General features: G+C 39.4%; 3 protein-coding genes across 4 annotated transcripts; all 3 read left to right on the forward strand.

Moving 5' to 3' along the window:
• Window positions 1-737: 737 nt before the first annotated feature.
• tomm22 (translocase of outer mitochondrial membrane 22 homolog (yeast)) lies at window positions 738-3,586 on the forward strand. Its single transcript, XM_044337074.1, has 4 exons — window positions 738-1,047; window positions 1,447-1,565; window positions 1,761-1,878; window positions 2,460-3,586. Exons 1-4 carry the CDS (start codon window positions 958-960, stop codon window positions 2,532-2,534), a joined length of 402 nt encoding a protein of 133 aa, XP_044193009.1. The 5' UTR covers window positions 738-957; the 3' UTR covers window positions 2,535-3,586.
• An 827-nt stretch (window positions 3,587-4,413) lies between these two features.
• On the forward strand, window positions 4,414-8,523 carry dmc1 (DNA meiotic recombinase 1). 2 transcript variants are annotated; one of them, XM_044337073.1, is made up of 14 exons: window positions 4,421-4,713; window positions 4,828-4,836; window positions 5,194-5,238; window positions 5,334-5,480; window positions 5,597-5,679; window positions 5,925-5,977; window positions 6,088-6,129; window positions 6,241-6,313; window positions 6,504-6,595; window positions 6,753-6,826; window positions 7,030-7,144; window positions 7,280-7,340; window positions 7,462-7,578; window positions 8,182-8,523. In XM_044337073.1, exons 4-14 carry the CDS (start codon window positions 5,337-5,339, stop codon window positions 8,249-8,251), a joined length of 924 nt encoding a protein of 307 aa, XP_044193008.1. In that variant the 5' UTR covers window positions 4,421-4,713; window positions 4,828-4,836; window positions 5,194-5,238; window positions 5,334-5,336; the 3' UTR covers window positions 8,252-8,523. The 2 variants fall into 2 exon arrangements, with proteins under 2 accessions (XP_044193007.1, XP_044193008.1); XM_044337072.1 differs by having other exon boundaries at window positions 4,414-4,836.
• Window positions 8,524-8,656: 133 nt separating this feature from the next.
• gspt1 (G1 to S phase transition 1) lies at window positions 8,657-21,635 on the forward strand. Its single transcript, XM_044337071.1, has 14 exons — window positions 8,657-9,018; window positions 9,281-9,334; window positions 11,569-11,835; window positions 11,926-11,959; window positions 12,340-12,417; window positions 13,660-13,840; window positions 14,116-14,270; window positions 14,437-14,577; window positions 16,220-16,313; window positions 19,263-19,343; window positions 19,564-19,737; window positions 20,318-20,407; window positions 20,525-20,693; window positions 20,872-21,635. Exons 1-14 carry the CDS (start codon window positions 8,823-8,825, stop codon window positions 20,922-20,924), a joined length of 1,767 nt encoding a protein of 588 aa, XP_044193006.1. The 5' UTR covers window positions 8,657-8,822; the 3' UTR covers window positions 20,925-21,635.
• The last annotated feature ends 178 nt before the right edge of the window (window positions 21,636-21,813 follow it).

Below are 21,813 nucleotides of genomic sequence, written 5' to 3' on the forward strand. Positions count from 1 at the left end.
CTTTTTGGAAAAGGATAAATGATGCCTGTTGAGCTAATGGGGGCCTTTTGAAATAAAATATCTTTACAGAAAGTGTTGAGGTTTAATGACAACAGCTTAACAGTGATCCAAAAAGGGGGGGGGGGGGGGGGGGGGGGGAGCAAATAATAATGTTTGTGATTAGTCAATGATTAGTGAATGAAAACAGCATTTCTGTCAGAGAATTTAAAATAAATCTAGAAATAAAAGCCTGTCTTTAAAATAAGCCTGTTCCAAGCAAAGGTCTGTTTAAGAAGATTTTATAGCATTTTATGTTTCAAATTAATCAGATGAAACTATTTATTATATGTTAATGTCACTGTAAAGTCACTATAAAGATTAAAATTATAACACTGAATCAAAGTATTAATAAAACTTGCTTCAAACATAAGAATCTATCTCAAACAAAGAAAACATCAAACCTAATAAACTTTTTAAATGAACTTATCAAGTAGAATAAACATCAACAGGCATAAATCTGAATTTGAAGTTCTTAAAAACGATGTCAACACTCACTTGACACTTTAAATAGGCTGTAAATTCAAGGTGATAGGAGATAAATGTATCTTTTAGGAAGGGATGGGACTCAATACTGGGCAAAACTTACATACATTAGTATTTTTTGTCAGTTCAAAACACGTAATTTGTGACTGCTGCTATTAGACAGCTCCTACGACAGAGGGCGCAATTTATTTGACGTGAAGTACAAACTGACCCCTGCCCGGCTGCCGTCATCCGACTCTCATGCTTTCTTACTGTGACCTCAGGCTTTCGTCGGACCAGGTGCACGTCTAGTAGCATTTAGCTTCAAAGAAAGCAGTTGGGAGATTATCAGAAATACACTAAACTGACTGTGTGCTTCACCGTGTCTTCCAGCGACTTGTTCGCCGTGCGTACAGCTGACAGTAACCCGACAGAGAGGAGCAGCTAGCGGGAGACATGGCCACTATCGAGGAGCTTTCCCCCGCTGCGGGCCCGGTGTCTACCCGGCCCCCCGAGGACGAGATTGACGACGATGAAGATGAAGATGTAAGTAGCCAGGCATTCAGGGGCACCTCGGACATATGTATTTGAATAAAAAAAAATCACTATAGAGTCGCACTGCGTCCTTCCTAGTTTGTCCTTTTCTTGGCTGAACTAGGCTGGCAGCAGCAAAGCTAACCAGCTAGCTACCTGAGTTGCCTACTGCGGTTTAATCAGCTGTTCACTTCACTATCATGTTACTATCTCGAATGTTATGACAGTATTAAAGACAATTTACCACTGAGTTAACACCATCTAAACCAACATGTAGCAAACGTCAGGATTGTGGTTGATAAATGAATGTGGATTTCATTCTCTCTGTATGTTCTTATGAGAGATGTTAGCAGCTGTTCAGTCAGTCTTTTTGCTGTTAAGTTTCATATCTGATGTGTTTTTCTCTTTAAGCTGGATGAGACTCTGGTGGAGAGGTTGTGGGGCCTGACAGAGATGTTTCCTGACACAGTTCGCACCGCTGCTGAGGTTTCTGCACAGTGCTCTGTCTCACTGGCCAAGAAGTTTTACAGGTATGTCCTTCCACCTTATCACTGATCCCACACACACAGTCCTGTCTCTGCCTTCATGATTTAGACATGCATCCACTAAATGGGTCACACATGTGGAAAAAGTAATTCCTAGATCCACACACACACACACACACACACCTCAGACTGGCACATCTTGACACAGCAGAAACTAATCAGGTTGTTAACTTGTTTCAGTTTTTCCCGCTCTGCCCTCTGGGTGGGCACTACCTCCTTCATGATCCTGGTGCTGCCTGTGGTGTTTGAGACGGAAAGACTACAGCTGGAGCAGCAGCAGCTACAACAGCAGAGACAGGTGAGTGTTTGTTTCAACTTCTACTCCTGTGGGCGAGCAGGTTACCACAGTTCTGTGGGTCTAATCACTTACTATTGCTTGTGTGCTTGTAGTTAGAAAGTGTGAACCTAAATGAACTAAATAATAAAGTGCATAATTTGTTTTACTGCACGTACGAAAGAAGAGCAACTGTAGTCACAAATTTGCCCCAATTAAAACAGTTAATAGGAGGTGTGTAGCTCAATACATGTGATTGTCAAAGCTTATTAAATATACAATTTAGGACTACAACTAATTAGTTTTCCAATTTATCAATACATTGTTTAGTCTATTAAATGTCAAAAAGTAATGGAAAAACTGCAGATTCATTTTTCCCAAGATCACATCTTCAAATATCTTGTTTTGTTCAACTAACAGTTCAAAACCCAAAGACATTCAGTTTATAATAACATAAGACAGAGAAAAGCAGTAAATCCTCACATTAATTGATTAATTAACTAATCATTGCAGCTCTAATGCAGTTGTAAGGACAGATGGTGTGATATATTTTGGACAAAGTGAGCACATGGATGAACAACCTGAATGTCTCTTTCCCTCCACAGATCCTGTTGGGTCCCAACACTGGAATGTCTGGTGGGATGCCGGGCATGATGCCTCCTGCTCCTGGGAAGATGTGAGGAACAGGAAGCCTGAGATCTGCTGCGATAACAAACCATAATGTGGAGACCGGCCGAGAGGAGAGACAGAGAGACCATAGAGAAGGGCGAAGGACTGCAGTAATAAAAAAATAAAAAGAAGAAAAAGCTGTGTGCCAACCACGCAAAACCTTGGGCTCACTCCTGTGTGTTGCGTTGGCTAAGAGGAGGAGGATGTGATGCGTGTCTGACGCTTCTCTCTCACTGTCTCTCCTTACTCCAACATAATGCAGAGACTGATTTGCAGAAGCACTGTGCTTCTATTTTCTTTTTTCTTTTTTTAAATGAGTACTTCTATAACATAAATAATGTGTTCTCTTAGGGGTAAACAGGTACAGGTGGATAAATGAAACGAAAAAAATCTGGAGGTTACCAATATGTCTCAGTGTTTGCAGTCTGAAGAATGTTAAGTTCTGTCCATCATCATGTGCTTGCTGGTTTCACTTGTTTGTGGAGAATTATGCCAACAGAATATGTGACAGACAGGTCAGATGCCACATGACAAGGGGAGCATACTATAATATTAGTTTAATATACACATTGGCCACTGGAAGTTCTATGAGTTAAATGACGCTCTTTTCTACGTGGTGCGTTTCTGTCTATTTGTCACAATTCACCATTGTACTGTGTATGTATATCAAAGTGCAATCTCACTTGAAACTGGCCACAGCAATTGATTTTTAGAAATAGTTTTCTGGTTTTAAACAATGGATTGTATAAGTCGACGACACCAGATTTCATGCTGTTCAGAGATTCAAAGATTGCTGTGTTGTTTTGCATTGATAGCATGTGAAGTTAAGACAGGAGACGCCTCATATGTCTTTGGACAAGTGTGGTAGCGACGATTGGTAACGTTTTGATGCTAAATGTCTGAATGTTACTACGTACGGTCTTTAGAGAATGTTATTTTCTTTTCTCTGTTGTCGTTCATGTGAAAATTTTCCGATCTCTTGCCTCTGTTCACTAAACAAATCCATGTCTCTGTTCTGTGTTCAATAAGACTGCGCTATTAAAACACCAAATCAAATGGAAAATCCTGTTTTTACATTCAAGCAGTTCAAATACACAAGTGAGTAAGTCATGTAACTATGCATAATTAAGATTTATAGAAGACTAGATATAATGATTATATTATTAAAGGCATAAACAAATATTGTTACATTTTTAAAGTTAGTGTAAGGTATCATGTAGGCTTGGTGCTTATTATTTTGCTGCATTTTCTTATTCTAACAAAAGCCAAAATAATGTAATGTTTTCTAAGTATAGCTGGTAGACCCAAATTTCTTGTACACCTTTTTCCGCAGAGGACATTTTCATTTGCCATTGCAGGAAACACATAGGTGTTATTAATAACACAACTATTATCAGTAATTACAGACACCTGTGCTTTTCCTTCTGTGTCATGTTTGCAGTGAAAAAGGTTTATTATTGTAGTGATGACATATAGTAGTTTATATGACTGTGTCATGCATGCTATCCCCAGGCTGCATGGACTTACAAGACACCACAATTATATGAACCAGATCCACAATGTAGTGCTTACATTTCCAAACATTACTACAAGGAGTCCAGAAAATTAAAATATATATATATGTACATTATTATATGAATGTCTGTGTCAAATGCTGCCTTCAGGGACCCTTTTCGGCTCCTGGTCCTGGGCGTTGTAATAGGAACATGTCTCTTTTTGTTTTGCCTCAGAGCAGTAAAAACTTGGCATTTTTGAAAATTCAAACCTTGCTAGAAATAACTTTATGGAGTTGTTCATGTCCGTTAAAGTCCCCAAGTGCGACACTGACGCCGACACAGACAGCAACTTTTATTAAGCGTTGGGTCAGCCATATTATATTTATTATATTATTATATTATAATTTCCAGTTGCACTTTAATGCGTCTAAAGTCAGAAATTCCCGCCAGTTGCGCGAGCTAATTAATGATCAAAGAGAAGTTGCTATTTAACTTAAACAGCATTTTTTGGCCACTTGCTTTGTATTTGTGTCGTTTGCTTGTTAATATAATCAAATAAGTTAATTTGTTAATTTGAATGTTTTACTGAACAGTTGTTGATCTTGAGAGCTGTTGAAAGAGCAGAGGAGAGCTAATAAGCTAGCTAGCTGTTAACTTGACCTCGACTAAAGATCATAACTTTAGTGTACTGACAGTAAGTTAACTTATCTAAATCCAGCAAAAATTTTATCTGCAACATTTAATCCATACAACATTCAGAATGAAAGTTGTAGAGGACCAGGTTGTTGAAGATGATGCTACTTTTCAGGATGATGAGGTGAGATATAACTATTGAATAATTTTAGCTAACATTAACAAACGCCTTCATAAGTAGAAGCTATATTAGGCTAAATACAGTAACTTACCATGAACGTTAATGTGTCAGCGTACCTAAAAACTATTGCAATTACTGAACTGTACAGAAGTCAAATATGAAAACACTTAATACAAGATTTTGTGAAACTGACAAACCTTTGGTAACTTATCTATCTATTACCGTCAGTCATTATTTTTACCTAATATGAAAAATTACAATCACAATACAAGCTATTAGAGGAGAGTACAAAAAAAGCTAGTCATGTTTAACTTACTGCTCAACAGCTGTCTCAAATACCCTTTTCCCTCCACCTTACAGGAGTCCTTTTTCCAAGACATTGACCTCCTACAGAAACATGGGATTGTGAGTAAGCAACAGAACCTCAACATATACCCATCAGATTGAAAGTCAGCTGTCTATGTAAACATCTCTCCGTTTCTCCCTGCCTGTGACCACAGAACATGGCCGACATCAAAAAGCTGAAGTCAGTGGGTATCTGCACTGTGAAAGGCATCCAGATGACCACTCGCAAGGCTTTGTGCAACATCAAGGGCCTGTCAGAAGCAAAAGTGGAAAAAATCAAGGAGGCTGCTGGGAAAATGCTGGTAAAATGGGACTTTCACCATGTTGTCTTAGGAATTAATTGGTTTTTAAATAAGATGAAAAAAATAGACATATGTATGTTATTAATACATGTTAGATAATTATCTTTACATTATAGAATGCTGGTTTCCAGACTGCCTTCGAGTACAGTGCGAAGAGGAAGCAGGTGTTCCACATCACAACTGGGAGCCAAGAGTTTGAGTTAAGATTTACTCTCAATGTTTAAGAACATGGACAATGTAGATACAGATAGAGTAGCTTCAGTTAATTCATATAGTTTTCTTCAGTTATTAGTCTTCAAACACAGTGAAAGTAACAATAAATATAGTAGTTTTGGGATTCACCATTAGATACTGTGGCTGGATGGATAAAAATAAAGAGTTAGTATGTCTGATTGTATATCTATTGAAATATCCATGCTTCAACATGTGGCTTTATCTCTACAGTAAACTGTTGGGTGGAGGAATAGAGAGTATGGCTATCACAGAGGCCTTTGGAGGTGAGGAGACACCCTACTGTGATGTGCTTTGCCATCATGTCTTCCTGTGTATTATTAGTGTGTCATTAGTGTATCATTTATCAAACTCACAACATTATTTCATCCTACAGAGTTCCGCACAGGGAAAACTCAGCTCTCTCACACACTTTGTGGTGAGTAAAGAATCTTTTTTTTTTTTTTTAACATGTCTGCTGCAATGCACTTACTAAAACAACACAGTCAAAGCAATTACATAAAACAGACTCTGGGTCGTTTTTGTTCAGTCACTGCTCAGCTGCCGGGGGAGGACGGCTACTCGGGCGGGAAGATCATCTTCATCGACACAGAGAACACCTTGTATCCTCACACTGATGAGAACAACTGTACCACATTATGACATTTGCACTTTGGATTGTGCGAAAATCATAAATTGGCATGACAACAAACATGTTAATGAGAGATATTATTTCAGTATCAGAATCTAACTGCTGTGTGCTTCTGCTATTGTTTTACCCATGATCCTTGACTTCTACCCGTCTGGTTCCAGTCGCCCAGACAGACTGAGAGACATAGCTGACAGGTTTAATGTGGATCATGACGCTGTGCTGGACAACGTGCTTTATGCCCGGGCCTACACCAGTGCGAACATACATTTTATTTAGACTAAAAAAACATTGATAGTGTGTCTTTTCTCCAGTTGTGGTGTGCAAGGACAGAGCAGTTTATGTTGAGATGTTTGAGTGTCTCTAAGTGAGTTGGGCTCAACTGTGCTTAAACGTTTCTTCTCTCTCTCCAGGTGAACACCAGATGGAGCTGTTGGACTTTGTAGCAGCCAAATTCCACGAGGAGGGAGGAGTCTTCAAGCTGTTGGTAAATAAGAGAACAAACTCTGTAAACACTTAATGACATATTCATTATTTTGTTGGTTTTACTTTGCCCTCCTGGTTTAGTCACCCTTTCTGTGAAGCTAAGTTTCTTCTTGCAAATGTGTGTGATAAACAACTGCATAACTTCCATAAGTAGGTGTCCCTTACTTTTTTCCATTCTCCTCATCTGCTCCTTCTTGTCATCAGATCATTGACTCCATCATGGCTTTGTTCCGAGTAGACTTCTCTGGTCGAGGAGAGTTGGCTGAGCGGCAGCAGAAACTGGCTCAGATGCTCTCCAGGCTGCAGAAGATCTCTGAAGGTCTGAACCAGGAGTGTGCTGACGTGTATTTATGGAAAAAAAAACATGAAAATCGGCTTTATGTTTTTTTTATTTCAGGATACACCTGCAGAAGTTAATGTTGCATGTTTTATTGTTGTTGTATGTTTTTCTTAGAGTACAATGTAGCTGTGTTCGTTACCAACCAAATGACAGCTGATCCCGGTGCAGGAATGACGTAAGAGATGGCAAATTTCCTCATTATGAATAAATAAGTTTCATGCTAGAAAAGCTTTGTTGCTATATCAGTACAACATTGTCTTAAGCTTTGGTGAGATATTTTTTCTTTGCCGTTTAAGGTTTCAAGCTGATCCCAAGAAGCCAATTGGTGGACACATCCTGGCCCACGCCTCCACCACGAGGTTAAGCTTGAGGAAGGGACGTGGAGAGATGAGAATCGCCAAGATATTTGACAGGTAGGTAGCAGTTTAGTGTAGATCCTCATTAAAACATTTTGTTATTGTTTTGCTATAATTCATTAATATTTATAATTCTTTTCAATCGGTATTGTAATTATATAATGTATTATATATCACCAATAACTTTGCTAGATTTTTTGATTGTGACTTGAAATTTCACTGTCACTAATCACTGTTCTCGCACCCAAAGATTTCTTAAATAGTTTAACATTTTAACTGCAAATGACAGTTGCAGTTTTATTATCTGTTACCATGTTGTCAGATGAGATAAACATAAATCCAAATGTTCACATATTGCTCAACCCAAGGCCTGAAAAGTCTTGACCAAAGTTCAACATTGCTTTTGTGTCTAAATATCTTATCAAATGTCCTAAAGTAATATTCCAACCCAAGAGTATTGAACACTCATCTATTTTCAATATTAATCTATCTTTGTACCTGCACATCAACCTACATATGTACACTTGTAGAAATAAGATGTGGAAATGTATCAGTGATCAAATTTGAACTTTGATTGGACTCAAAGCCAATGTCTCAAAGTTTGTGACTTCACAACAACTCTAAGTTACTAATTAATGTCCTTTTCCTGACTTCTTGTAGTCCTGATATGCCTGAGAATGAGGCCACTTTTGCCATCACTGCTGGAGGAGTCGCCGACGCCAAAGAGTGAGAGACAAAAGGCAGACACATGCATATTAGCACAGTTACCTGTTTTCATTTCATTCAAAGTTATTTAAAGTATTTAAACCTATTTATTTATTCAGTTTTATAACTTTGTATAACTCTCTTAAGGGCAATCTTATACCATGTTGCTTTTTATGTATTTATTCTAAGATAAGATGTACCTTTATTGATCCCCTTTAGGAGAAATGTAATTGTATTTATGTGCTTTGTGGTATTTTTTTAGTGTTAATGAGTTAACAATAAAAAATGGACAACAGATTTGGAGTTTGTTATCTTTTTTTTATTTATGAGAGGAGAGATTGCTCCATTTACCTGCAGAGATGTAAAGTTGGTGACATTAAGCAGAAGTCAGCTGCTGGCCTCTAGCGGTGTTTGCGGGACGTGCAGCGGCAGAGCACCACTTCCCCTCGGCAAGGCTTCACAAAGCAATGGCAACTTCACCAAATGTGCTGCTAAGAGTCTAAACACACCAGCAACTAAACGCCTTTTAACGGAACCATAAAAATCAAACACCTTTACCGGCAGTGGACAGCTTGTCAACTCTGAAAAACGAAGCGATGGACTCGAGAGACACAGCCCCGGATTCGTGGGAGCTGGAGGAGGATGCCGAGGCCCCGGCTGCCGCGGCAGGGCTCCCGACCGCCTTCGCCGCCCTCAACGTCAACGCCAAGCCGTTTGTCCCCAACGTTAACGCCCCGGTGTTTGTACCGAGCTTCCTTCAAGCCAGCGCCGTGGAAATGCCGCCTTCAGACGGTAGGTGAATACCAGACAGCTGGTTGGAAGTTAGCTTAGCTTGCTAATCCAGCTAAGTTAGCCTTCCTGTCTGCAGCCAGTACCACAGTTATTGCATTTCCACTAACTAATCAACAAGTCGACAGAGTGCTTGTCATGTGTTGTAATAGGGGTATAGCTGATTTATAACGCAATAGCAGTCACAACAAAGCGAAAAACGCGACCTTCCTTGCCTTATAAATATTTATGAAAGTTTGACATGCTTTGTTTTCTCTCCTCAAAGGTGCCCCTGATCCAGTTGCCAGCATGGAGGTGGCAGAAACAGCCTGTGTGCAATGTACGTATAAAATGTACTGTAAGCATTGTATGTTCACGTTATTAAGTTACAAACTCGGCTGTGCTCACGTGTGCACACGTACCTGCAGCCAGGTTTGAAACCTCACACCAAACTTCATGTTAATTAGGTATACTTGAATGCTTACTTTTCATTCCTTGCTTGTAGGAACCATATTTGGATTGCTGGCATTGGTAAACCTAAGTGCACGGACTCATGTCTAATATGATGCAACCTCACTTGTCCATGCCCGAAATAGACATCCCATTGGCACACATTGTGATGGCTGTCAAGCACTGCATGTAAGGCCTTGCCCTTGTGTTTGATTACTTCAGAAAAATACAGTCGCCTGAGTTAGGTTCATACACATGTCTGACCTGACCCAGGACACTGTGCCCCTCTACTAGAGTTACAGAGAACTGATGCTGTTTTAGTGTTTTTTAATGGAGAGGCTGAGCGCTGCAGCTGTAACCAGACTTGACTTGACTTTAGTGATACAGAGACAGAATCTAATGATCAGAAGTAGTGTTTATATAAAAGATAGAAACACATTAAGGATGGTGTTGAGAAACTGTTCGCTCTCTTATCTCTAAATGACAGATATTCATGATGACGCTTGTTCCAGTACTTGTTTTTTGGGTTTGTTTGTTTTTTTATAAAGCACATATTCAAATTTCTCTGAGCATGTCTGAACGACTAATTATAATTACAGCACGGAGACACCGTTGACAAAGTCAAGGCAGGAATAGCTTTCTGAGTTGCCAGCAGCAATTTCTCACAGGCTGATTATAAAAGACGCGGGTTGAGAAGAAAATAGGCATTGTGCATGACTGCTGGGCTGCATAATTTCATAGTTATGGAAATGGGAGGCTTATTTGTGTGTTGCCATGGGAGGCTGCTTCCTCTGCGGGGCTCAACAGATTTCCATGTACTCTTGTTAGTGTTTATTTATTTGAGTTGTGCTTGTTTACTCAGCAGATAATTGTGTTTCTAACAAGTGGACAGAACTAGTAAATGATTGACAGCAGATCACACACAGTGAAGCGTTACAACGTTGAGTAGATTGCTAGTGAAGGTAAATTAATTTTATAAGCATATGCCATCCAAAGGCCTTTTTTTTAACAACATATGTAGATTGAAGGCAAATCTGTAATAGAAGCTGGTGCCTCGCAGAATCTAGATCTAGATTTAAAAAATGGAAGTAATGGTGAATGGACTGCACTTCTGTGGCACCTTTCTAGTCTTCTGACCACTCAAAACACTTTTACACTACAAGCCACATTCACACGCTGATGGTAGAGACTCCCAACCTGCAGCCCCATTCATACACACACTCATGCACCGATGGCACAGCTGTCAGGAGCGATTTTGGAGTTCAGTATCTTGCCCAAAGATACTTTGACACGTGGACTGGAGGAGCGGGGAATCGAACCACCGATCTTCTGATTGGTGGACGACCTGCTCTACCTCCTGAGCCATAGCCACCCTGTTTATAATAAAACAACAAATGGAGCTCTGTTAAGTCAAATTGGTTAACGAACTTCATCATTGATTAATCTGTCAATTATTTTCATGATCAATGGATTAGTTGTTTGGTCCATAAGGTGTCAGAAAATGGTGAAAAATATCAATCACTGTTTTCCAAAGCCTAATGTGACGTCCTCACATCCTCCACAACCTAAAAATATTTAGTTTACTGTCATATAAGACTAAAGAAACCAGAAAATATTCACATTTGAGAGGCTGGAATCAGAGAATTTTGACATTTTCGTCTTAAAAAAAAGACTCTCAATGATAAATCGATTATCAAGATAGTTGGCAGTTAATTTAATAGTTGACAAGCAGTCTATTAATCAATTAATGGTTCGCAGCTCTAATGTCTAAGATAGGCAGAGCAGATGAATGATAGTGGTGCACAGATACAGATGAATAAGAAGATGTTACTCAGTGCAGCTCTGTCTTTGAAGTTGGAATTCTCGTCTGTGTGTGTTTCAAGTGTCCAGGAGGGGATCTTATTCCGAATATTTGTGCAAACGTGGTAAAAAAAGATCAAACTGGCAGATATGTGTCAGCTCGAATGAAGGTTGAAAATCATACACTCATGATCTGCAGTCTGCAGGTTTACTTTCTTACTGCCTGCTTTTCATGGCGGCTTATATTCATTTCCCACCTCATGCATTTAAAAACAGCAAGTTAACGAACAGAATAACATCTTAGTGAACGTTTATGCTCCGCAGCTCCTGTGGAGAACGGAGCCACAGAGGCAGACATGACCACAGAGGAAGAGACGTGGGAGCAGAAGGAGGAGCCGGGGGGAGGCGGAGGAGGCGGAGGACAGGAGGACTCGGCGGCGGGGGGAGCCTGCGAAAAGGGCGCCGCCAGGAAGGAGGACGAGGAGATGATGGAGGAGGAAGAGGAGGAGATGCCCGTACCCAAAGTGGCCCCGGCACCGCCGGATGCCCCCAAGAAAGAACACGTGAACGTGGTCTTCATCGGTCACGTGGGTGCGTCTCATTCATACATATGTGTATTTTAATTGATCTAAGTCATGCTGTGCTCATCTTATAATATTTATACACATTTTTGTCTGTCAGATGCTGGAAAATCGACTATCGGAGGACAGATCATGTGAGTGATGAATTTTTCATGTTGTGTGTTGGCAGATCACAGTGCTGAGAGGCTCCACGATAAATGACAAACACAAAGTACTTAAATGTCTCTTAAATGTGGGATTGTTTGCCTTTAAATTTGCCCACAGTAAGGAAAACGTAAACTACATTCAGATCTCGAAAATAAAAAACAAATTCAATGTTTATGATTGGCAGAAAAATGTTTGCACTTGTGTTGCGTCATCTGTTACTCAGAATACATCAGGTTCCTTCTTGCTCAACAGTATTTTCAGTTTAAGCTTAGGTTTCACTTCTCACTGTAATGCCACAGATAAATATAAAGTCATCTTCTCGGCTCCTGTTTTTCCAACTTGTCCCTTTGCTGTGTTTTTTCTCCAGGTACTTAACTGGAATGGTGGACAAGCGAACCCTGGAAAAATATGAAAGGGAAGCCAAGGAAAAGAACAGGGAGACATGGTGAGGAGGGCTCGTCTTCTTTCTGAGATTCAGACTTGGAATAAATGAAGCTGCATTAAATATGTTAATGAGCTGCATAAAAACTAGTCGACCAGTCCCAGGGTTCCTACAGATCCTTAAAAAGTTTTAAATAAGATTTTAAGAATTTTTCATTAAGTTAGGTCGTAAGTTTTGAGGCAATGCCTAGTTGCGTGAGAAGTATCTCCACATGGGATTCACTCATTTAAATATGGTTTGTTCTTCGGTCGTGACTCACTCCAGTTCAGCTCTTTCTTTTCTTCTTCTGGTAATTTTTCAATTGGTTCTCCACAGGCCACCTGCTCTCTCAAAGGTAACAGGATTAAAGAAGTACACAAAACAGTGCGGATGAAGCTCAGCTAAAGACAGTTAGCCAGGGGGTTTCAGAGGAGACACAAAGTCTCTGTTATTTCTGATAGTAGCTAGAATCTGGATAATAATGTTGCAGAGCCAGCATGAAGGAGAGGAGCAGACTTTTTATTTGGTGACTGCTGGAGTTTATAGATTTAATAGACTGTTAGTGGATGAAAGGTAGAGATACTGTAACGTGTATGTGTCTTAATGGGGAGAATTAACTACAACCAGAACAGCCTTATGGTTTTACAGTGTTGTCAAAATGAACAATTCCAAGAAAAACTGTAATTAAAATGCTTTATGAAGCGTAACAGTGGGACACAGTTCATTGCATTTGCCATTAGTTTGATCACTTTATGTGATTTTACATATGATTGTTATATGGAAATACAAAATCATCCAGAAAATTTCCCTATTAATATCGTCAAATTGATTTAAAACATAAAGCTCTGCCCTGATGTGCGTATGTTTTGCTCTGGAAAGGGTATTAAATTTTCTCTATCAAGGTCTTAAAAAGGTCTTAAAAAGCATTACATTTGATTTCAAAAAGCGTGCAGCAACCGTGAATCCATTAATCAGTCAACAGAAAATTAATCCGCAACTAGTTTAATATCTGATTAATCATTCCAGTTTTTTTTTTTTTTTTACTGATTCCAGCTTCTCAAATGTGAGGAATTTGTGCTTTTTTTCTAAGCATTTAACAATTAATCATTGAATTGAGAAAATAATCAGCAGATTAACTGATAATGAAAATAATGGTCAGCTGAAGCCCTAATTTGACGTTTGCGCAAAAATGGCAAGGTTTTTTTTTTTTTGGTAACATCTGCCATGTTTGCCACGCAAGTTAATAAACAACCATGGCTACTGCAGGTACCTGTCGTGGGCTCTGGACACCAACCAGGAGGAGAGAGACAAGGGGAAGACAGTGGAGGTTGGGAGGGCTTACTTCGAGACCGAGAAAAAACATTTCACCATCCTCGACGCCCCGGGACACAAGAGCTTCGTCCCCAACATGATTGGCGGAGCGTCACAGGCTGACCTGGCAGTCCTGGTGAGATGGACTAACATGGGCACATGGACATACGTACATCTAACCCTAACTGACCCTAAACTTCAGACACACACAGATTAAATCCTGTAGTGACGCATACAGGTTGCTTGTAAGTGTATAACATTTTTTTATATGTATATGTCTAATCTCTCAGACCGCTCCTGCAGAATAATCCACTTCTGGTCCATCTCTGTCATGTTTCTTATATACAGGTTGACAGAACGTAGATAAAGAAGATGATACTTGTTCTAAATGTTGTTATTGGTTTGTATCAGGTGATTTCAGCAAGAAAGGGGGAGTTTGAGACCGGCTTTGAGAAGGGTGGACAGACTCGGGAACACGCGATGCTAGCTAAAACAGCAGGAGTCAAACACCTCATTGTCCTGATCAACAAGATGGATGATCCCACTGTCAACTGGAGCCTAGAAAGGTGAACAGGGTCATGGGAGATGTTAAGATTTGATGTGAATTTTAATGTCTTAATGCTGTAGGAGTGGCATTTCCACGCTAAACATAAAAAAGGCTGACCAAAAATTGGTAAAAATCAACATTTGTTTTTTTAGTAAATAATCCGTCTTTTCCTTCCCCTCCCGCAGGTACGAGGAGTGTAAGGAGAAGCTGGTGCCATTTCTAAAGAAGGTGGGCTTCAACCCCAAGAAGGACATCCACTTTATGCCTTGCTCCGGTCTCACAGGTGCCAACCTCAAGGACCCCGTGCCTGAATGCCCCTGGTACACGTAAGTGGGCTGTGTTAATCTCACTGTACAGTATGTACATGATCCACAAGGAATATAATGTAATACTGTAATATACTAACAGTAACACACACATCCATTTACTTGAACTATGATGGATCAAAATATGAATGTTAACAAAGTAGAAAATCATCACATCTTAGCACTGTGTTTATTTATTTCGACAGGTGTATTTTAATAGGGATGTAAATTAATACAAATACAACACAGAGAGCATCTGAATTTTTGGAGTAATTGTTTTTTTTTCTGGGTCAGTTTTTTCCCCCAGTTAATCATTTTTGCCATAAATGTCACACCTCCTCTTCTAATACTCTGCTACAATCAGCAAAACTCACCCTTTTTTTTTATACTCTCTCGATCATCAATCATTAACACATCCATGAATCTGTTCAGAAGTAGTAGAGAAATGTTCTCCTTATCACCTCAGATCTCATCTTCATCAGATTAAGACTTCTTCTTCAGTATCAAAGTAATAAAGAGTGATTGTTGTCTGTACGGTGCCAACAGGATCGGCTAGTAGCTGATTTGCGAGAATGTAAACAAATATGCTATCTGCCAAAATCTCTGAGCTGTAGACTGTTTTAATTTAAGTGTTCAGATGTTTTTTTTTATCAGATTAGCAGTGCATTGCAGGATCAAGCTTGATTCCCAGGTGTTATTTTTTACTTCATTATTTGATATTGAAGCCTGGCACCCTGTGTGACTTGACAGTAGACAAGACATTGAGGAGCTGAAGCTAGAGACCGTCACTTCAGATTTCTTCTGTAGCTTTCTTATTTTTCTCTTTCATAGACACTTCAAACCAACTTTACATCTGGACCTCTTCCAACTGCATGCTCACCCTTATGCAATATGGCCCAATTAGCTGTTGTGGCCTGTTTTTTCATCAATAGTTTTCTTATTTTTTTTATCATGCATACTTAGACTAACATCATATTCATCTGGGCCACCTCCCATTATATTAATATAACATGTATTATTATCACATTACATACACAATCTCCATCATACAGTGTTTATAAATAAAAATTATATTGTATGGCCCAACGCTATGCTGTCCATCCTGACCTCTAACAGTTACACTGCTTTATGTAGCTACATGGTTCAAATATGATGTTAATCTATGTATTTGTTTATTTCAGTTTAGGGATAAGGTCATTGTGATCAAGAGGGTCCTGTTGTATATTTAGTGAGCAGCTCAGTGTATACATACAGTATACGTATGAGGAGAATAAATGGCGGAAACAAGCTCCAACAACTTTCAATGTAAAGCTTCTCCACACAAATACCGATGTTTTTTGTGAAATAAACAGACACAGATTGTAGCTTTGCGTTAAAATGCGCAATTTTAAAAAGTATTTTGGTGTATTTTTGTAGATGAATCGGTTTGTGTGGAAACATTTTTTACATTTTCTACTGCTTGAGGCTTCATACTTTTCCCAGAATGCACTTGAAACAGAGAGTCATGCCCAAACAAATCAGCCATTGAAGACACAAGGACACAGAAGCAGGACTCACAGAGAAATGATAACTGTGATAACTTCAACAGAGTGGAATGTATTTCATGAACTTCACGACTATGGTAATGGATAGGCTTTTTTTTTTCCCCCCCGTTCTTTACCAGGGCTTTGCCATTTATTGCCCACTTGGATAGTTTGCCAAACTTCACCAGATCCAGTGACGGACCAGTCAGACTACCAATCGTAGACAAGTACAAGGTGAGAAGCTTTGATTCTCTATCTCAAGAGAGAAAAACACATACCTGCGGCTGCTTGTTTTCTGTCCTCAGCAAATGAGTGGGTGTTCAATTTCTTTTGGTTTTTGTTCACTTGGCCAAAATCTGTTTTTCTCCCTCTCTCTAGTTTGTCATTTTCCTTCCTCTTGGGTGTTTTTCCAAGAACACACAAACTTACTCACACACACACACACTGCAGCCTCAACATAGTCATTCCTCTTTAAGATAATTCAGCTTCTTGGCACTCGCTTTTGGATATTGGAAGCAGTTCAACACGTACTGTAAGTGTTGTTGGAATTGAGTTATTTTGGAGCTCTTTCAGTCGTCCCTACATTAATCATCAGCTCTTTCCCTTTCTTCATACTGTATGTCGTCTTTTCCTTTCATCCTCTTGTCTGTCTGTTGGTTAAAAAGCTCCTCTCTTCCTGTGATTGCGTAAGAGCCTTATGTAGTGGTTTTATGACTAAGTAATCCCAACTGGTGTTCTCCTGATGTAACAGGATTATGGTTCAGTTAACTGGGTGCTGCATACTAATGGTCGTCATCCAGCCGAGCTTTCAGCAGATCCTCACAGCTGTGGGTAGAACAGTTACCCTGATTATTTTTGGGGTGCTGGAAACAATGATTGTCAAACAGGATGGTTAATTCATATATTCTCTGTCCCAGTAAAGGCAGTGAAAGACGTTTTCTTTGTATCAGCGTAGAAGTCTGTAGCTACCAGTTTTGTAGAAGTGATTCATGTGTTTTTATTACTGTCACATTGTTGAAATATGCATGTATAAGTAGAAGCGCTCAGTGGTTTCTCCTCTAAAATTTCATGTATTCTAAGTATTGTGTGATAATTGTGTGTTCCGCTAGTCCGAAATAGTTTTTTTTTGTTGAGCTGGGATGTATTCAGTGTCTTGTCATTTACATAACCCACCTCTCATGGAATTATTCATAGACATCAATCATCAACAAACCAAACATCCCACTATGTATACCCGCCAGCATCTAACATCACTATATAATGAGCTCATACCAGGGCAGGAGGAAAACAACTTTTTTTTTTTTAATGGGGCTTTTTTTGCCCTCATGAAATATGTTTTGGGGCATTTTTGGATCATTTCCAGAGCAGTTTTTTAGTTTTATGTTGCATGACAAACCAATATTCAATGACTCTTATTTAAAAAAAAGCAAAGGGAGCAGCCAAACTTATAATGCAATAACATTTAATGGGTAAAAATACTGACAATACTGAGTTATAATCCCAGATACAGATTATAACTGTGTTTTTTTAACTCATTCAATGCATATTTTATTTACAAAAGCATTAACGATAAACACGACGTTACATAACAACGTCACAGTTTAACATCTCAACAATATTGCTGTTTTCTTGCATGTTATGAATGGCACTCTATGGTTTAAAATAACATGCATTATGACAGCTTTAGTAGCTTTTTTTACATGACTCATAAATCAGTGGTAGGCAAATAGCTGCCCGTAGGCCAAACCCAGCCCTCCTGCAAAAATATTTAGCCCCCTGATGTTTTGACTTTCTTGGCTTACATCAAAACTTTTACATAATTTTCCAAAAAAGTCTTCTGTAGACAACAAACTAAACACAAATCCTAATGAATATAATCTTGTTGCATTTAATCCGGCCCAAACAAAAGGAGAGGCATTAAAACTGACTGTACTGTGCTCTTTGAGCCGTGCATGATGCTTAAATTAAGTCTCATAATCCCACCAGAAATTAACTTTAATTGTGTGAACTCTAACACTGTTTTAATTCCACATCTTGAACCTATTAGACCAGAGCAGATTTAGTTTTCACAAACATAAATAGGTTGCGGTCTAATGAAATTTGTGTGTTGATGCAACATTTTTTTTCTTTTTTTAGCCATAAATGAAGCAGGCAGCTGTTTATCGTGTGTGGATAACCAATAAAGAAGAGCAACACAGAACATTTAGCCAAAAGAGTATTAAATAAGTTGTAACTAATGTGTTGTAACTCTGCCTATTGTTTACCTTCACCGCTGACATGGTATTTGAATCTCCACTTCCACAAAATAAATAATGAAACTTTTTTAACCAATGGCATACCTGTTGCTATGTAAATGTAATTCAGATTAGTTTAAAAGTTGGAAGACACCAGTGTAATGCTGTACTTTATATACACATATCAGTCCATCTAATACACTTACTGTGGTCCACACCATTTGATGATTAAGGGATAAGACAAACGACAGATAATGAGTTGTCAACTATATTGATAATCATAATTTTTTAAGCAAAAATGCTAAAAAATTGCTGTGAATATCTTTGAGTTCTGGACTGTTGGTCAGACAAAACAAGACATTTGAAGACGTCACTTTTGACTTTTTTAACTGTCATTTTTCACTGTTTTCTGAAATTTTATAGACCAAACAATCAATTGATTCATTGTGAAAATAACCATTAGTTGCAGCCCTACGCTCATGAAACAGGATGCATATTCCTTACCTTATGAGGCAGCTGGATTTGTGAGATCACGTGAGAATCCATCTTGTCCTAATAGCGTCCTATAAGGGTTCTCACATGATCTTGTGATCTCCCAAAGCCAGCTACATCGCGAGGTAAGACGGTGATAGACAGGTAGCTCATCCAATCACCTGCCAAGTATTTTATGAAAGTGCCTGCCCTTTTCCAAACAAATTTCCAAGGACGACTTCTCAGATGGTTCCAAACCATCTGGCGCGTCACCTTAGCTCACTCTTTTTGACACATTCCTACACTGAAGAAAAACTTAACCAGACATTTGAAGGAGGCAAGGATTATTGTCCTTTTTTCAATTGTAGCAACTGTTAAGTTATATTTTTGATTTCCCAATTAATCATTGTGTGTGTGTGTGTGTGTGTGTGTGTGTGTGTGTGTGTGTGTGTGTGTGTGTGTGTGTGTGTGTGTGTAGGACATGGGCACAGTTATCCTCGGGAAGCTGGAGTCTGGATCCATCAGTAAAGCTCAGCAGCTGGTCATGATGCCAAACAGGGTGAGCTCTCCTTCTGTGTGACTTTGGTCCTTCTCACATGAGACTGATAAACCTTCTACCAGAAATAACTCAGAAGCCTCATTCTTGTATTAAATGTACTGCGGCGTAGACAGAAAGACGATCCTTTGACAGAAAGGATTCAGTTTTGGTGTATCCTGTTCCAGTGCAGCAATAATGTGTTTAGTTAATATATTTACAAATGGCTCTTTGTGTGTTACAGCACACAGTGGAGGTATTGAGCCTGCTGAGCGATGACGTGGAGACAGATGATGCAGGTCCGGGGGAGAATCTGAAGTTGAGGCTGAAGGGCATTGAGGAAGAAGAGATCCTGCCTGGTTTCATCCTCTGTAGCCCTGACAACCTCTGCCACTCTGGCCGCACCTTTGACGCACAGGTGAAGACCAGAGCATATCAACAACACGTGTTAAAAGTTCCCGCTGCCATCAGTATTCTCATTTTACATCTTGATTCGTTCTCATTATTCCGTTTGATTCCAATGAATAAATTCTCCACCACATGCTCCCGCATTTAATCCTCTGCCATCCCCCTCCTTTTCTGCTGCTCTCCAAAAACGCATGCATCCTTTTGCAGGTTGGCATAGCAACAGCAACAAATGGTTGGGGGGTCAGGGTCTGTCCAAGCAGGGTTTTTGTGGGCGTGATGTCTGTGCTGCAGGCTGATCAATTTTAAAGCCAGACGTTTATGCAGAGCCACTGTTAACAGACAGCCAGCAGTCAGCAGCCCTTTTTTTTTTTGATGCAGTGTTAACAGAGCAGGCTGGTGTGGCGGCTGGCACTTGTTTATTTATCAGTCAAAAATAGACACATTTTACTGGCACGTGAGTTAAATGTTATTCTCAATATATCCTGCACTGGTTTACCTCCATATATTGTGAATTTGTCAAATCAACTGATTGTGACTTCTTATTTTAAAACTGTTTATACAAGTCGCTCATTTTCTTCTTTTTGTTCCAGATCGTTATCATTGAGCATAAATCAATCATTTGCCCTGGTTACAACGCAGTCCTTCACATCCACACCTGCATCGAAGAAGTGCAGATCACAGTAAGTTACTGCTCTGCTTTTACAAGCTGACAGTGAAACATTTTATGACTCGGGTTGTTTTTGATCAACTCCTGGCCTCACTGGACTCTGGTTAAACTCTTCCAATCCCGACCGCAGGCCTTAATCTGTCTGGTGGACAAGAAGACGGGAGAGAAAAGCAAAACACGACCACGCTTTGTTAAGCAGGACCAGGTGTGCATCGCCAGGCTCCGGGCAGCAGGAGTCATCTGCTTAGAGACCTTCAAAGACTTCCCTCAGATGGGACGATTCACGCTGAGAGACGAAGGTCAGGACGCTGTGGGAGCGTGTGTTGTAATTTAGAATGATTATCTCAGTTTTTAGTTGTTAACATTGGGTTGTTATTTATTTACTTTTGTGGACGACTGACTCAAATTCCACCTAACTGCTTATGTAATTCATTGAGAAATAGTCGTGAATGCCTGACATCTTCTCTCTTCCACCAGGCAAAACTATCGCTATCGGCAAAGTGCTGAAGCTGGTGCCAGAAAAGGACTAAATACAAAAGTGGCAGCCTGCATGGAGTTGATCCACCTGTTACCAGAGGAGAAACGCTGCTAGAGCCGACCCAAACAGCTACTCTCTCTTTACACACAACTATGCTGAAGAGAAGAACAACGACAACAAAGGAGTGAAGAGGGAGAACAAATCGCGTCAAATGAAGAAAACAAGACTGAATCAGTTTTTACGATGAACAATTTAAAATGAGAGACCAAGTCCAGTGTGTCAGCTTTCTCATATTGAGAGCTCAGCTATGCCACTAATGTAGCTACATGTGCCCCCTTCTGTACTCACACGGCTGACGGCGCTGTCGGCCGGCCACGCCATTTGTTTTTAGAATGGAGATGGATGCAGTGTTACTGAGCCTGGGGAAGAAAAATGAAAAATGGAAAAAAAAAAAACAAAAAAAAACAACACTACAGAATGATTTCATATCCTGCAAAAGACCAGCGTTAGCCTGTAATTATAATTTGCAAAGCACATCTCCCTTTTTAAGAGTGGGATTAAGAATCCAGTGGACATTTTTATTTGGTTTTAAGGATTGGTGTACCAAAATTTTTTAGTTTGGTCTCTCTCCACATGAGATGGTTTGATTGGATTGAGCTCATATAACTACCCTGATGAACCAAGGATAAACACACACGCTCACACAAACAGACACACACAGCTGTTACATAATCTAAACTGAAAATAAATGATCAAGCTGCAACAGAAAAGTGTTTTTGTTTTCTTTCGATGAAGTATTAACAATAAGGATGGAAATATAAATAGCCAAAGTATCAATGCTACTGATTCTGATATTTTTGAATATTGATACCAAAAGATTCAATACTATATAATCTTCCTATGCTATATTTAATTTACATACTTTTTGCTGACATAACAGG

Source organism: Thunnus albacares, chromosome 20, assembly GCF_914725855.1.
Source record: "Thunnus albacares chromosome 20, fThuAlb1.1, whole genome shotgun sequence".
In the NCBI taxonomy this organism is placed as follows: Eukaryota; Metazoa; Chordata; class Actinopteri; order Scombriformes; family Scombridae; genus Thunnus; species Thunnus albacares.

Bases quoted from the DNA above. Each gene is read 5' to 3' on its own strand.
- dmc1 (XM_044337072.1), top strand. From the start codon at position 4,780: ATGAAAGTTGTAGAGGACCAGGTTGTTGAAGATGATGCTACTTTTCAG. The intron at 6,314-6,503 runs GTATCCTCACAC...GTCTGGTTCCAG, and splicing joins ATCGACACAGAGAACACCTT to TCGCCCAGACAGACTGAGAG. The intron at 7,341-7,461 runs GTAAGAGATGGC...TTGCCGTTTAAG, and splicing joins GATCCCGGTGCAGGAATGAC to GTTTCAAGCTGATCCCAAGA.
- gspt1 (XM_044337071.1), top strand. From the start codon at position 8,823: ATGGACTCGAGAGACACAGCCCCGGATTCGTGGGAGCTGGAGGAGGAT. The intron at 14,578-16,219 runs GTAAGTGGGCTG...GTTCTTTACCAG, and splicing joins CCTGAATGCCCCTGGTACAC to GGCTTTGCCATTTATTGCCC. The intron at 20,694-20,871 runs GTCAGGACGCTG...CTCTTCCACCAG, and splicing joins ATTCACGCTGAGAGACGAAG to GCAAAACTATCGCTATCGGC.
- tomm22 (XM_044337074.1), top strand. From the start codon at position 958: ATGGCCACTATCGAGGAGCTTTCCCCCGCTGCGGGCCCGGTGTCTACC. The intron at 1,048-1,446 runs GTAAGTAGCCAG...TTTCTCTTTAAG, and splicing joins ACGACGATGAAGATGAAGAT to CTGGATGAGACTCTGGTGGA. The intron at 1,566-1,760 runs GTATGTCCTTCC...AACTTGTTTCAG, and splicing joins CTGGCCAAGAAGTTTTACAG to TTTTTCCCGCTCTGCCCTCT.